General features: G+C 44.6%; 1 protein-coding gene across 1 annotated transcript in view; it reads right to left on the bottom strand.

Annotated features, from left to right (window-relative positions):
• Nucleotides 1-1,877: 1,877 nt before the first annotated feature.
• The window catches only part of LOC126260213 (solute carrier family 15 member 1-like), a 212,065-nt gene continuing 198,429 nt past the window's right edge, over nucleotides 1,878-15,513 (bottom strand). Inside the window, exons 16-17 of the mRNA XM_049957509.1 lie at nucleotides 3,263-3,370; nucleotides 1,878-2,292 (exon numbers count right to left, since the gene is read on the bottom strand). Of these exons, the coding sequence (XP_049813466.1) occupies nucleotides 2,101-2,292; nucleotides 3,263-3,370 (300 nt within the window). The 3' untranslated portion in view covers nucleotides 1,878-2,100. The remainder of the gene's footprint in view (nucleotides 2,293-3,262; nucleotides 3,371-15,513) is intronic.

The raw sequence follows: 15,513 nt of genomic DNA on the forward strand, positions 1-15,513 counted from the left end.
AACAAATCTAAGTCTTCCATTGACCTTACCAAATAATAACTTTACGTGATCGTTCCGTTTCATATCGCTTCTTAGTAATACCCATATACACCAGTGAACAGTCTGATAATCATTTTGTTTTCTCAGCCACAATCTTGCCGGCTGCGTTATCCAATGTCATCTCTCTCCTAATTTCATTACTCAGAATATGGTATACAAATTAAAAAACAGACAAAAAGCAAAATACCAAAGGGACGAGAGTAAGACGGTAGAAAAAGGAAGAAACAACCTCACTCATTTTCTTTTCTATTTCTTTTGCCTTAATCCCGTTCCTACACGGGGTTGGCGTGGTTATTATAGGATTTGGCAATGTTAAACTTGGCAGTGCCGTGGCATTGTCCATAAAGCGCGTTACCGAGAGGGGACACTTTATGCCCACCCTCAAAAAAATAAAAAGGACACAATTCGTTAACTGTTGTTGAATTATGTTAAGACTATACTTTTGAAAGAGACACTGATGTGTAGGTAGGGTCCAGAACCTGAATACCTCTTAGCACACTCTTACCAATACCATCGTACTTTCGGCACAGTTTTCGACCCTCCCCTTCAATGCCCACTCGGAGCCAATGTCAGTAATTTTTTTGTATCTTAGTTCGTGGTGGCTACTGGATCAAAATGGTGTCTGTTATTTTGGACTCGTCAGTGCGGATGCACGCCAGGCTCGAATTCTTACGGGAATCGGCGAAATGCCGCGAGTAATGAGAATAATAAGCACTGGGTGCTACATTCGCAGTGTGTGAACGAATTGAAAATTTGGGTCTGACGGGACGTGTGCAAGGGTAGCCCCAGAGTTGTGATGATCCCTGTATTTGGATGGCGCAGCGGTCAGTGCAGTTGCCTAGTAAGCAGAAGATCCGGGTTTGTATCCCGGTCCGGAGCAAATTTTTAATCTTCTCCACTGGTTTAAATGAATGCCCAAGATCAGCCAATGTCTGCAATTCCTTTGCGTCACTTTCAATAAAGTTTACTTCCGACTTTATGAACACCACAAAAAAGCTTAAAAATACGAATTTCATTCATTGTTGTTGACTTTTACTCTCAACATACTTTTTAAAGAGACATTGGTGCGTAAGTAACGCCATGAACCTGGAAGTATTGAATGCAACATTCATTGGGTGACATCTACTACTCAGACTTAAATTTTTGTTTTACGTTTAATTGAAAAATTTAATACGTAAATGGTATCTGGTAGAAGCATTCATTATAACCAATAAATATTTCTACGTAAATGGTATCTGGTAGAAGAATTCATTATAACCAATAAATATTTCTTTCAAAATTTTAAAATATTAACAAACTGACCAGACTACAATATTTTCGAAAGGCAGCAGCATAAGATATCTCCACCTACCTGCTTCATTCTACGAGGGTTAATGTTAGAGGGTGACCGATTGCCTTTCCTGTCGCCACCCTTCGACTTCTCCCCCCCCTCTCAGCCCCCCCCCCCTCCTTAAGTGTGTACCCCAGCTGTCTGCCTGTATAGAGTTATTCCTGTGAGAGTGTGCGAACGTATTGTAAATGTTTGCGATTCGTGTAGCTGAGGCAGGAGCTGGGTGCCAGCCAGATCTTCACCATGTCGGATGTGGGAAACCGCCAAAGAATCACATCCAGGATATGTATGGTCTGTAATCCACCGGGCGGATTCGATTTCTCTCTCTGCTTTTTTCTTCCCTCCCTACTCGGGCGGTGAAGATGTGACCTCAGTGGATGTTCTAAGTGCATCATGTTTGTTCCTTGAACGGTACCCTTGGAAGAACGTGTGAGAAAATTCCATTCGCAAATTTGGAGTATGGGGGTAACATGGTAGGCCATACAGAACAACTGTCAGATTCCTTAAATTAGAAAATAAATCTGTTATTTTGTTATTTGGATCAAAGCACATTTTGACAGATATTACTGAATTATAAAAATGTTGATGCAAGTTGCTTGTATTTACAGATGAGAGAATGTACAAAAGTCGATGAGAGGTTTCTATGTAACATGTAGATCTAAGTATTACGTGAGATATAGTTTTTACACAGATGATTATATGATATTATCTTTGCTGCATATAGAAATAAATTATTCTTCAGGCTTGAAATTCGGATTCTCGAGTCCTTGTTCTTGTTTGACGCTGTTAACATCATCACTCTTTAAGTCTTCTTCGCTGTCGTCGTCTTGTGGTTTTTCCACGTACTTGTATCCTCTCGCCATTAAGCCAAATATTCCCATATCCACAACCATCAGGCCAGCAAACAGGAAGAAAGTGTTAGCCTGCGTCAAAAACAACATCCAATCAATAAGAGAGATTACCCAATGTACACGTTAATACAAACATTTCTTTTAAATCCTACGAGGTTCAACGACACAACCTGCAAGAGAATACTGACAAACAGAGCACATAGGCAGAGAAAAGTGGGCAGATGAAATAAAAAAAATAAGAGGTTAGTTGGCGCCATCGGTATCAGTGAGGAAGTTGCATTAGCAGCCCTCTAGGACCTGCCTGTCAAAGGCTCTCGATGAACAGTCAGATTCTGACATTTACAAGTAAATTAACATTAACATCAACACATCTGAATACAACAACACGTTTCTAAATAATGACCATTGTGTGCTTAATTTACAATAAACCCAAACGAAATAAAAGTTTTCCATTTATAAAAATCAACAGTGCTGGATTCACTCAGTCGTTATCAGGCTAATATTTGGGTATTCCTTCTAGTTTAGACACGAAACAAAAAACTTTTTTAAATCTATTTAATATTATTACACGATCCGTCAAATTAAATTCATGACAAGATGATTTTTTCAAAACGTTTCAATTTTATGAAAATGGCGCTTCTACTTACGTGCAAATACATTTTTCTTGTAATCGTTCTTTTAGTATTCTGTTCCTACTGTCAAGGATGTAACATTTGTTTCATATGAAGCTCACTGGTAGCACACAAACAGTAAGTGTTCGTTGCTACCCACATATTTTCGCCGTCGACGAGTTTCGAAAAATGTGGTTTTTCATCACATACTGAAATCGAGAGTACTGGAAAAATTGTCTTCAAATGTTTATTTTCCTACCCAGCAATTTCTCTCTCTTAACTGAAAGGTATCCCTTGACTGGTTAGTGACAGAAATACATCTGTTATTTTCGTTCTGCTTTCCGAGAAAAAGCCAGTGATCTAAGAAAACATTTGACACATACTTCTCGACTCTTTAGTATTGTTTTTGTATTTCAGTTATTTTGTCTTACCTGGCTTTCAAAAATTTTTGCTCCTTCGATTATGATGACAATCAAGTTTCCAACCGCAACTGAGAGCAGCCAACCGGATGTTAGAAGGGATTTCATACTAGCTGGAGCCTGAAACACATGTTCAATTTTATCTCAATCAGCCGTCGGTGCGTGACAGTATATGACAAAAATATCAAGTAGGAAACACATCCCTGATGTCCTGTTTCCTTTTTAATATTAACATATTTCACAGAAAAAGTGATCATCATAACTTACATTACACCATACTGATTTAGTGTCAACGCTATAAAAATCAACTACGATACCGGTAAAGATGACATCGCGGAGTGTCGCTGTTCATAACCAGGGACGATCAGAGCATCAATCTTCCTAAGCCACCATTGTCGCCCTACTTACTGAATTCCTCGACCGAAATGATTTCTGTCTTCCACCCACCATTAAAATTAATTACCCTCCTTAATTCGGCTGCAGATAATGTGAATAAACGTGTGGCTCGATGCAAGCACCCGTTATTCCCTGGCACTACTGAAGACCCAAAGACCATGGCTGGTTTCAGAATGTATCAAATGTCAATAATTTTCATTTACTGCAGTGGCAAGATTGTACGAGGCGTGTTTTTTAAGTGCGTACCGTTTTGAAATTAAAAAAAGACGCGCTAAGATATCTCAATAATTTTATTTTTACATGAAAGCCTGTACCTTAATCTACTTTTCCACATAATTTCCGCCAATATTGAGGCACTTGTCATAACGTTGAACCAGTTTTTGAATACCGTCCTCATAGGAGTCTGCCGCCTGACTTGTTAACCACTGCATCACCACTGTTTTGACTTCGTCATTGCCTTGAAGACGCTGACAGCCCAGGTGTTTCTTCAAGTGCCGGAACACGTGGTAGTCACTGGGCGCAAGATCGGGGCTGCACGGAGGATGATCTAGAGTTTCCCAGACATTGGTCTGATTCGCCACATGCGGACGGGCATTGTCTTGCAGCAGAACGATGCCCTTGCTCAACTTCCATGGACTGTTGCTTTGATTCTGGTGAGACGTAGGCCACTCATGTTTCATCGCCCGTAACGATTTGGCTTGAGAAATCATCACCGTCGTTGTGGTACCGCTCAAGGAAAGTCAATGCACTGTCTAAACATTTGATTTTGAGCACATCCGTCAACATTTTCGGTACCCTGCGTGCGCACAATTTTCGGTAATTCAAGTGCTCGGTCACAGTGCCATACAAAACTACGAGAAACATTAGGAAAGTCATCCCGCAAGGAGGAAATCGTAAAGCGTCTGTTTTCTCTCACTTTATTGTCCACTTCCTGTACCAAACTTTCATTAACGACCGAAGGACGCCCACTCCGTTGTTCATCGTGCACATTTGTGCGGCCATCTTTAAATGCTCTCACCCACTTTCTTACCATTCCATCACTCATAATGTTTTCTCCGTAAATTGCACAGATGTCACGATGAATATCGATCGCTTTTAGGCCTTTAGCACTAAGAAATATTATAACAGCCCGTACTTCACAGCCGGCGGGACTCACGACTATCGGAGGCATCTTAAACACTCAGTACACAACGTAAACAAGGAAGAATCAGACTGTTATGGCGTCAGTGCGTAGATTAAGGTACAGGCTTTCATGTAAAAATAAAATTATTGAGATATCTTAGCACGTCTTTTTTTTAATTTCAAAACGGTACTTACTTAACAAAACACGCCTCGTATTCGCTCAGTATTCCCAGTTCCTGGTTTCCGCCGTAATTCACTCTACGAAGACGCACTACGAAAGAATTGTCCGAATGGCTGGCCGGTGTGGCCGAGCGGTTCTAGGCGCTTCAGTCTGGAACCGCGCAATAGCTACGGTCGCAGGTTCGAATCCTGCCTCGGGCATGGATGTGTGTGAGGTCCTTAGGTTAGTTAGATTTAAGTAGTTCTCAGGTCTAGGGGACTGATGATCTCAGATGTTAAGTCCCATAGTGCTCAGAGCCAGACAATTATCCGAATGGGACGGAAATCAGTAGATTCGATGTACGTGTGCAGTCAAATAAATGACTCAAGATTTCGGAAAAATTGGATGATTTATTGAAGATAATGAGCTTCATAAACTGAGCAAGTCAATAGCACGTTGGTGCACCTCTGGCTCTTATGCAAGCTGTTACTGGGCTTGGCATTGATTGATAGAGTTGTTAGATGCCTTCCTGATGGATGTCGTGCAAAATTCTGTCCAATTGGTGCGTTAGATTGTCAAAATCCAAAGCTGTTGGGCGTCCTTGCCCACAATGCTTCAAACGTTCTCGATTGGGGAGAGATCCGGCGACCTCGTTGGCCTAGGGTTTGGCAAGCACGAAGACAGGCAGTAGAAACTCTCGCCGTATGTGCCCGGGCATTATCTTGCTGAAATGTAAGCCCAGGATGGCTTGCATGATGGACAAGAAAACGGGTCGTAGAGTATCTTCGACGTACCGCTATGTTGTAAGGCTGCCGCATATGACAACCAAAGGGATCCTGCTGTGAAAAGAAATGGCATCCCCCAGTATCACTCCTGGTTGTCGGGGCGGTATGGCAGGCGATAGTCAGGTTGGTATACCACCACTGTCCGGGGCGTCTCCAGACACATGTTCGGCGAGAAATCTCATTGACTGGAGTAGACTTGTCAGTGATGAGACCCGCTTTGAACTGAGCCTCAATGACCAGCGAAGAAGTGCCTGGAGATGCCGTAGACAGCTGTTGGATACCGACCTGACTCTCGGATGCCATACGGTCCGCCAACCAGGAGTGATGGTCTGGGGTGCCGTTTCATTTCATAGCAGAAGCACTTTTACTGTCATCCACGGCAACCATACAGCACAGCGGTGCGCGCCGGTATTCTACGACCTGTTTTGTTGCCCTCCACGGCAAGCCACCAAAATGGTTCAAATGGCTCTGAGCACTATGGGACCTAACATCTGAGGTCATCAGTCCCCTAGAACGTAGAACTACGTAAACCTAACACACACATCCACGCCCGAGGCAGGATTCGAACCTGCGACCGTAGCGGCCACGCGGTTCCTGACTGAAGCGCCTAGAACCGCTCGGCCACTCCGGCCGGCGGCAAGCCACCCTGTACTTACGTTTCAGCAAGATAATGCCCACCTGCACACGGCGAGAGTTTCTGATGCTTATCTTCGGGCCTGCCAAATCCTACCTTGGCCACCGAAGTCGCCGGATATCTCACCTACTAAGAACGTTTGGGGCATTATGGACAGCGCCCGCCAACCAGCTCGGCATTTTGATGATCTAACGCGCCATACTATCAATCAATGTTATGGTGAATTAGTACTTGCATTAGGGGATATAGGTGGACCAAAGTGCTATTGAATTGCTCAATTTGTGAAGCTCTGAAATTACACTATTTTTGTAAAAGAGCAGTTTTCATTCCGCATGCGTGAAAACTTTACAATGTGTAGATACATGCTTCGCGCTTGTTTTTAAACTTAGTTCAACCTGTTCCCGTCAGTGGCGCCGTCACAGCATGTCTTCAAGATGGCTGGTACACTTGACATCCGTCAGAAGCAACGTGCTGTCATAGAATTCCTGTGCTGTGAAAATGAGACAGTGGGAAACATCCACAAGAGGTTGAAAAAGGTGTTTGGAGATGCTGCTGTCGATCGCAGTACAGTTAGTCGGCGGGCAAGCAGGTTACGTGATGAAAGCGGGAACAGCAGTATTGAGGATTGTCCTCGGAGCGGCAGGCCTCGTACTGCACACACTCCAGACAATGTTCAGAGAGTTAACGAATTGGTGACTGCTGACAGATGCATCACAGTGAACGAATTGTCACGGTACGTTGGGATAGGGGAAGGAAGTGTTTGCAGAATACTGAAAGTGTTGGCGTTAAAAAAGGTTTGTGTCAGGTGGGTTCCCAGGATGCTGACAGTGGCTCACAAAGAAACAAGAAAAACGGTATTCAGCGAACTTTTGGAACAATACGAGAATGGTGGAGATGAATTTCTTGGAAGAATTGTGACAGGTGATGAAACATGGCTCCATCATTTTTCACCAGAGACGAAGAGGCAATCAATGGAGTGGCATCATGCAAATTCACCCTGGAAAAGTTATGGCTATGGTGTTTTTCTATTCCGAAGGACTATTGCTTGTAGACATCGTGCCAAGTGGAACCACTATAAATTCTGATGCACATGTGACGACACTGAAGAAACTTCAAGCTCGACTGAGTCGTGTTCGACCACATCGGCAAAAGCAGGATGTTTTGCTGTTGCACGACAATGCGTGGCCACATGTCAGTCAAAAAACCATGGAAGCGATCACAAAACTCGGATGGAAAACAATGAAACACCCGCCTTACAGTCCTGACCTGGCTCCATGTGACTATCATCTCTTTGGGAAACTGAAAGACTCTCTTCGTGGAACAAGGTTTGAAGATGATGACTCCATTGTGTATGCTGCCAAACAGTGGCTCCAACAGGTTGGTCCAAAATTTTACCGTGCGGGTATACAGGCGCTGGTTCCAAGATGGCGTAAGGCAGTTGAGAGAGATGGAAATTATGTGGAGAAATGAAAATATTGTTCCTAAAGATGTATCTACACATTGTAAAACTTTCAAACATGTAGAATAAAAGATGGATTTTAAAAAAATAGTGTGCATTTCTTTTGGAGTGACCCTTGTTTGTCTGTATGTGTACATCACGTCTACCGATTTCCATCCCATTCGGATAATTCCTTCGTGATGCGTCGATCTTTCTTTTTTTAGAGTGCATTATCAATAGAAATGCAATAGGCAGATTCCTATAAGCCACGACTGTGATTATTAGTACACAACAGTTTCCAAAACAGGTTTTTCGATAAATTCTTTCTGTGGCACATGTGTTGGCCTTTTAGTCGGAAGGCTGCAGCTGGTTTGACGCAGCTCTCCACGGTTGTCAATTCTGTGCAAGTCTCTTCATCTCTGTGTTACTAACTGCAACCTACATTCATTTGAAACTGACTACTGTGGCGAAGGTTTGGTTCCCCTTCTTAATTTTACATTCTATACCTCCTTTTTTTCCAAATTGACAATTCCTTGCTCCCTCAGGATGTGTCCTTTTAACCGAGCCCTTCTTAGAGTCACGTTGCGCCAACACCCCAAAACGATTCAATACTTACTCGATCTGCCCATACTTCAGTAGCACCTCAGCCGGTCGATGTGACCGAGCGGTTCTAGGCGCTTCAGTCGGGAACCGCGCTGCTGCTACAGTTGCAGGTTCGAATCCTGCCGTGGGCACGGATCTGTGTGATGTCCTTAGGTTAGTTAGGTTTAATTAGTTCTAAGTCTAGGGGACTGATGACCTCAGATGGCTTAGAGCCATTTGAACCATTTGATTTCAATAACACCACATTTCAAAAGCTTCTGTTCTTTCCTTGTTTTTACTGTTTGTCGACCCCGTTTAGCTGCTCACATAACGTTACACTTCAGACAAATACTTCCAGAAAACACTTTGTAACATTTACATTGACTTTCTATGTAACGTATTTCCGTTTTTCAGAAACGGTTTTCTTGCTACTTAGTCTGTATTATATCTTCGTTATTTCGGTCAGCGTTGGTTCTTTTTCCGCCCAAATAGCAAAAATCTCTACTACGTTAAGTGTCTTATTCCCCTAAACTCGGAGGGTATTTCAGTAATATTACACACACTTAACACACTGAGGTGACAGAAGCCACGACATAGCGATATGCACATATGCGGATGGTGGTAGTATCGCGTACACAATGTATAAAAGGGCAATGCATTGGCGGAGCTGTCATTTGTACTCAGGTGTTTCATATGGAAAGCTTTCTGACCTGATTGTGGCTGCATAACTGGAAGTAATAGACTTTGAACAAGGAACGGTAGTTGGAACTAGATGTATGGGACATTTCATTTCGGAAATCGTTAGGAAATTCAATATCCCGAGATCAACAGTCAAAGGTATGCCGAGAATACCAAATTTCGGGCATTACCTCTCACCTCAGACAACGCAGACTTCACTTAACGACCGAGAGCAGTGGCTTTCGCATAGAGTTGTCAGTGTTAACAGACAAGCAACACAGCGCGAAATCACCGCAGAAATCAATGTGGAACCTACGACGAACGTATCCGGTAGGATAGTACAGTGAAATTTGTCGTTAATGGGCTATGGCAGCAGACGACCGACGCTAGTGCCTTTGCTAACAACACGGCATCACCTGCAGTGCCTCTCCTGGATTCGTGACCATATGGGTTGGGCCAAAGACGACTGGAAAACCGCAGAATGGTTAGATGAGTCCCAATTTCAGTTGGTAAGAGCTGATGATAGATGTCGAGTGACACAGCGAAGCCAAGGACCCAAGTTGTCAACAAGGCACTGTGCAAGCTGGTGGTAGCTTCGTGATAGTCAACTACCGGCAAATTCTTCGGAGTGGGTGACGGCGCAACCTTATCCGTGCTAGGGAAGGGTTTAAATTTTGCACCCACTCCGAAGAATTTGCCGGTAGTTTATTTTATTATTTCAATTGAACAGGCAGTTTGCAAACTACCGCCTGACGCTGCAGAGGAAGTTAGGAGGGAGGCATGCCGTGTTTTGACTAGGGCCCGTCCACCCAAGAGTAATGTAACAGTAGCAGAGAGGGCTGCTTTACGCTCTCTCAAAGTTGATCCCAGTATTGTTATTTTACCTGCTGACAAGGGCAATGCCACCGTTGTTTTAAATAAACATGATTATGTACAAAAGATGCAACGTTTACTATCTGATACAGCGTATCGCAGAATCGATGCTGACCCCACGAAAAGTGTTGAGAGAAAGACCAACAGCCTCCTGAAGAAAAGTGGTTTGTCGCAGGACACAATGAAGAGGCTTAACACCTATAGTGCCGTTCCCCCTAGGTTATATGGCCTTCCAAAGGTTCATAAGGAAGGGGTTCCTTTCCGTCCTATAGTGAGTAACATCGGCGCTCCGACATATCGTGTATCCAAGCATCTTGCTTCTCTGTTGACTCCACAAGTAGGACGGTGTGAACATCATATCAGGAACTCAGCTGATTTTTTACGTCGTTTGGAGGGACTGAGGCTGAATGACTCTGATATTTTAGTGAGTTTCGATGTGGTCTCTCTCTTCACTCGTGTTCCTCTGTCTGATTCGTTGCGGTTAATTGAAGCCAGGTTTGGTGCTGATTTAACTAATCTCTTTAAGCATGTGTTGACATCCACTTACTTTTTATTTAATGACCAGTATTACGAGCAGACAGATGGAGTTGCGATGGGTAGTCCGTTGTCTCCTGTGATCGCAAATTTGTTTATGGAAGACTTTGAGGAACGTGCATTGGAGTCGGCGCCTTTAAAACCCGCCTGTTTCTTTAGATACGTTGACGATACCTTCGTTGTTTGGCCTCACGGTAGGGAGAATTTGAATGTCTTTCTAGAACATCTGAACTCGATCCACCAGAACATTCGTTTTACAATGGAGGTTGAAGAGGATGGTTGCCTTCCCTTTCTCGACGTGTTGGTTAGGAGGAAGGATGATGGATCATTGGGACATGCAGTCTACAGCAAACGTACTCACACCGACTTGTACTTACACGCTAATAGTTGTCACCATTCGGCTCAGCGTGAAGGGGTACTTCGTACCTTGGTACACAGGGCACATGTCGTTTCTGACGCTGAGACTTTGCCAGCTGAGCTGTCCCATCTTGAAGTTACATTTCGTCAAAATGGTTATAGTGATAGACAGATTGAACGTGCGTTGCGCTATCGACCAACTGTACATCGGGTGATTGGTGATAATTCTGAGTCAACACCTAAGTCTACTGCCTTTTTGCCTTACGTAGGAAACACGTCCAATAAGATCGGTCGTATTTTACGGAAATACGATGTGAAATGTGTTTTCCGACCTCCATCTAAAATTAGAGCACTTTTGAGTTCCGTTAAGGATGATTTTGGACTGCGTAAGGCGGGTGTATATCGTATTGTTCAAATGGCTCTGAGCACTATGGGACTCAACAGCTGAGGTCATTAGTCCCCTAGAACTTAGAACTAGTTAAACCTAACTAACCTAAGGACATCACAAACATCCATGCCCGAGGCAGGATTCGAACCTGCGACCGTAGCGGTCTTGCGATTCCAGACTGCAGCGCCTTTAACCGCACGGCCACTTCGGCCGGCGTATATCGTATTCCTTGTAGCTGCGGCATGGCATATATTGGTCAAACTATCAGGACCGTGGAGGACAGATGTACTGAGCATAAACGGCACACACGATTACAGCAGCCAAATAGATCTGCTATTGCCGAACATTGCTTGGATACTGGTCACCCCATGTTATATAATAACACCGAGATATTGGCATGCACGTCCAGCTATTGGGACAGTGTCATTAGGGAGGCAGTTGAGATTAAATTAGCGAGCAACCTCGTTAACAGGGATGGAGGTTTCTGTTTAAACTCTGTTTGGAATCCGGCTCTCTCCCTTGTCAAAAAACAGAGGAACAGAGTCAATGCTGCCTCACCTGCGAATTCATAGTCTCAGTATCGATAGCTCTGACTTTGGTCATCTTCGGTGGCACTAGTGTTCAGTGTGTGTGTGTGTGTGTGTGTGTGTGTGTGTGTGTGTGTGTGTTATCTTTCCTGCTTCTGTCCGGCACTAGTGTTCAGTGTGTGTGTGTGTGTGTGTGTGTGTTATCTTTCCTGCTTCTGTCCGAGAACCGAGGTATTAAATTTGCATGTACGCCGCCTGTCCGTTGCAGTTTGCCTTGAAAATGGCGGGGTGTTCTCCCGCCGAAATATCGGCGGTCGCTGAAAGTGTTACCTGGCTGAATTCCCGGAAGTTATTTGAAAGGAATATCAACAGGGTTATGCACGCAGAACTGTGCAATGCACAAATCAAGTTTGGATCACCCTGGTTCCCAGAACTCCTGAAGATAGACGTTGACTGTGGATATTGTATCACAGATACAGCTCCTTTGGCTGTTCAGAGATGTCACTAAACCCGCCCCTAGATGTAAACAACCATGCATGAGCAGCGCCTATTAGACGGAGGGGGACCGACAGCCGATCAGTTCCAGTCATACCGTCGGGGAGGAGGTGCACGGCTCACGTTGTCTGTAGTTCAACCAAGCCTAGACGGTCAACACCGCGGTTCGATCGCGTTCGCATTGTTACTTTGTGCCAGGAAGGGCTCTCAACAAGGGAAGTGTCCTGGCGTCTCGGAGTGAACCAAAACGATGTTGTTCGGACATGGAGGAGATACAGAGAGACAGGAACTGTCGATGACGTGCCTCGCTCAGGCCGCCCAAGGGCTACTACTGCAGTGGATGACCGCTACCTACGGATTATGGCTCGAAGGAACCCTGACAGCAACGCCACCATGTTGAATAATGCTTTTCGTGCAACCACAGGACGTCGTGTTATGACTCAAACTGTGCGTAATAAGCTGCATGATGCACAACTTCACTCCCGACGTCCATGGCAAGGTCCATCTTTGAAACCACGACACCACGCAGTGCTGTACAGATGTGCCCAACAACATGCCGAATGGACCGCTCAGGATTGGCATCACGCTCTCTTCACAGTTGAGTGTCGCATATGTCTTCAAACAGACAATCGTCGGAGACGTGTTTGGAGGCAACCCGGTCAGGCTGAACGCCTTAGACACATTGTACAGCGAGTGCAGCAAGGTGGAGGTTCCCTGGTATTTTGGGGTGGCATTATTTGGGGCCGACGTACGCCGCTGGTGGTCACGGAAGGCGCCATAACGGCTGTACGATACGTGAATGCCGTCCTCCGACCGATAGTGCAATCATATCGGCAGCATACTGGCGACGCATTCATCTTCATGGACGACAATTCGCGGCCCCATCGTGAACATCTTGTGAATGACTTCGTTTAGGATAACGACATCGTTCGACTAGACTGGTCAGAATGTTCTCCAGACATGAAGCCTATCGAACATGCCTGGGATCGATTGAAAAGGTCTGTTTATGGACGACGTGACCCACCAACCACTCTGAGGGATCTACGCCGAATCACCGTTGAGAAGTGGGACAACCTGGACCAACAGTGCCTTGATGAACTTGTGGATAGTATGCCATGACGAATACAGGTATGCAGCAATGCAAGAGGACTTGCTACTGGGTATTAGAGGTACCGGTGTGTACAGCAATCTAGACCAACAACTCTGAAGGTCTCACTGTGTGGTGGTACAACATGCAATGTGTTGTTTTCATGAGCAATAAAAAGGGCGAAAATGATGTTTATGTTGATCTCTATTCCAATTTTCTGTACAGGTTCCGGAAATCTCGGAACCGAGGCGATGCAAAACTTTTTTTGATGTGAGTATTAAAGGCGTCCAGTAATTTGCAGTTATCTCTACTTCAGTAGCCACCTTCCAAGAATGAAGCCAATAAAAATTGTTAAATGAAAGAATTATTTTGTTTTGCAGTTTTCTCGTTTTTACGAGAATTAATACTTTTATAGGCCATGTTGGTGATGTTAAGCTGCAGCATGGATGATTCAGATCGTTATGGCACCTTTGAAGACAACTCTCCCGCACACTTCCTTTCCAGGAATGGGCCAAGAGTATTCAGTCTGAACTTTTATATTTCCAAATGACTGCAAACTGACAGTAATTCACAGAATAAACTGCTTAAGTCAGTGGAATATTTCAGATGCATACTGTATGAAGACAACGAAAGCTCATCGTAGTGGTTGGACAGTAGATTATTACTGAAACTTAAGTCTAAGTTCGGATTGTTGCTATGTTACATGGTAGTAGGTAAGTGGTCATGCTTCTGTAATATGACTTTGTAGATAACAATAGTAATAATAATAATTGTAATAATATACGGCTCAACGGGCTGGTGCAAGTCTTTCAGTTGGACGTCGCTTTGGTGACTTGCGTGATCCACCAGAATCCGGTATTCATAGGCTGTCATCCATTCAAATACTAACCGCGTCAAACGTTGCGCAACTTCGGTGATCGGGCAAGAACCATTGGAGCCAACCCAGAAAGGCCGTCGCCTATTCTATAGTTTAATTCTTACAATGTATATATTTAGCGTAAAGGTCGAATATGGTGCGACATGTTGACTACTGCACTGCAACTGCATCTCGTACTCTTCGCCAATGGACTCGGGACATTTAGTTGCAGCTAGGTGTAATCATCGAGTTAGGCCTGTCACTACATGTTCTGTAACCTACCATTTCCTGTCCACCTGTGTGTGTTAGCCCCTTTTTCATTTTGTATCATCTTTGCCTAGTTTCCGCTCATAGGAGGAAGGGGCTTTTTGTTCGGCTAAAGATGATGGGCCTGGATTTCCCTAATCCTGCTAAACAATGTCGGCTGGAGCCTACATGGAGGACGAAGCGAGAAATTTTACCATGACGGCGATTGCGGAAAGTGTTCTTAACGTCCTGCCAGGTTGGTTGGTTGGTTGTTTGGGGGAAGAGACCAAACAGCGAGGTCATCGGTCTCATCGGATTAGGGAAGGATGGGGAAGGAAGTCGGCCGTGCCCTTTCAAAGGAACCATCCTGGCATTTGCCTGGAGAGATTTTAGGGAAATCACGGAAAACCTAAATCAGGATGGCCGGACGCGGGATTGAACCGTCGTCCTTCCGAATGCGAGTCCAGTGTGCTAACCACTGAGCCACCTCGCTCGGTCCCTGCCAGGGGCACAACCTGACAGAAATGCTGCATGCAGGAGCAGCGGAATGGCTGATGAAAATGCCTACTGTTTGTTGTGGTTTGCTGATTGGCTGAAAGGCCTACATTTTAAACAGGTTCGTGAAGAGGTTGGGAGCTCACGAAACTGCGGCAGTCGACTGGCCGTGTGCTCTCTGCGCCGCAGACGGTATTTTCAAGGCGTATTCTGGAAGTCTGGGTTTCGTGATCTATCGTGATCAACCAGTGACTGAGTGTGACACAGAAGACTGCGAATATCCGTAGTGCGTTCTCGCGCATGGGTAGCGATTTCTCGTTAGGCATTTTCCGTCTGTGCTTTGTGAATAATGAGGAGTAATGGGTGTGGACTGATGCGGTAAGATAAGAGCTCTGTGGAAATGTGGATATTTTAGCTAGCTGGAAGTGTCGAAGTAGTAGTTAGATAAAAAGTGACTGCCTTTGCTAGGGTTGTTCGATGCTAATAAACATCATGTGTATTAGTGCAAATCTGACAGTGATGGTTTTGAGTGACCTCTTCCCTATCGATACTGAACTGTGTTCCGATTTGGTGGTCGGGTAATTAGCAGCAGTAACTGCTAATAGTCAAC

Source organism: Schistocerca nitens, chromosome 5, assembly GCF_023898315.1.
Source record: "Schistocerca nitens isolate TAMUIC-IGC-003100 chromosome 5, iqSchNite1.1, whole genome shotgun sequence".
Classification (NCBI taxonomy): Eukaryota; Metazoa; Arthropoda; class Insecta; order Orthoptera; family Acrididae; genus Schistocerca; species Schistocerca nitens.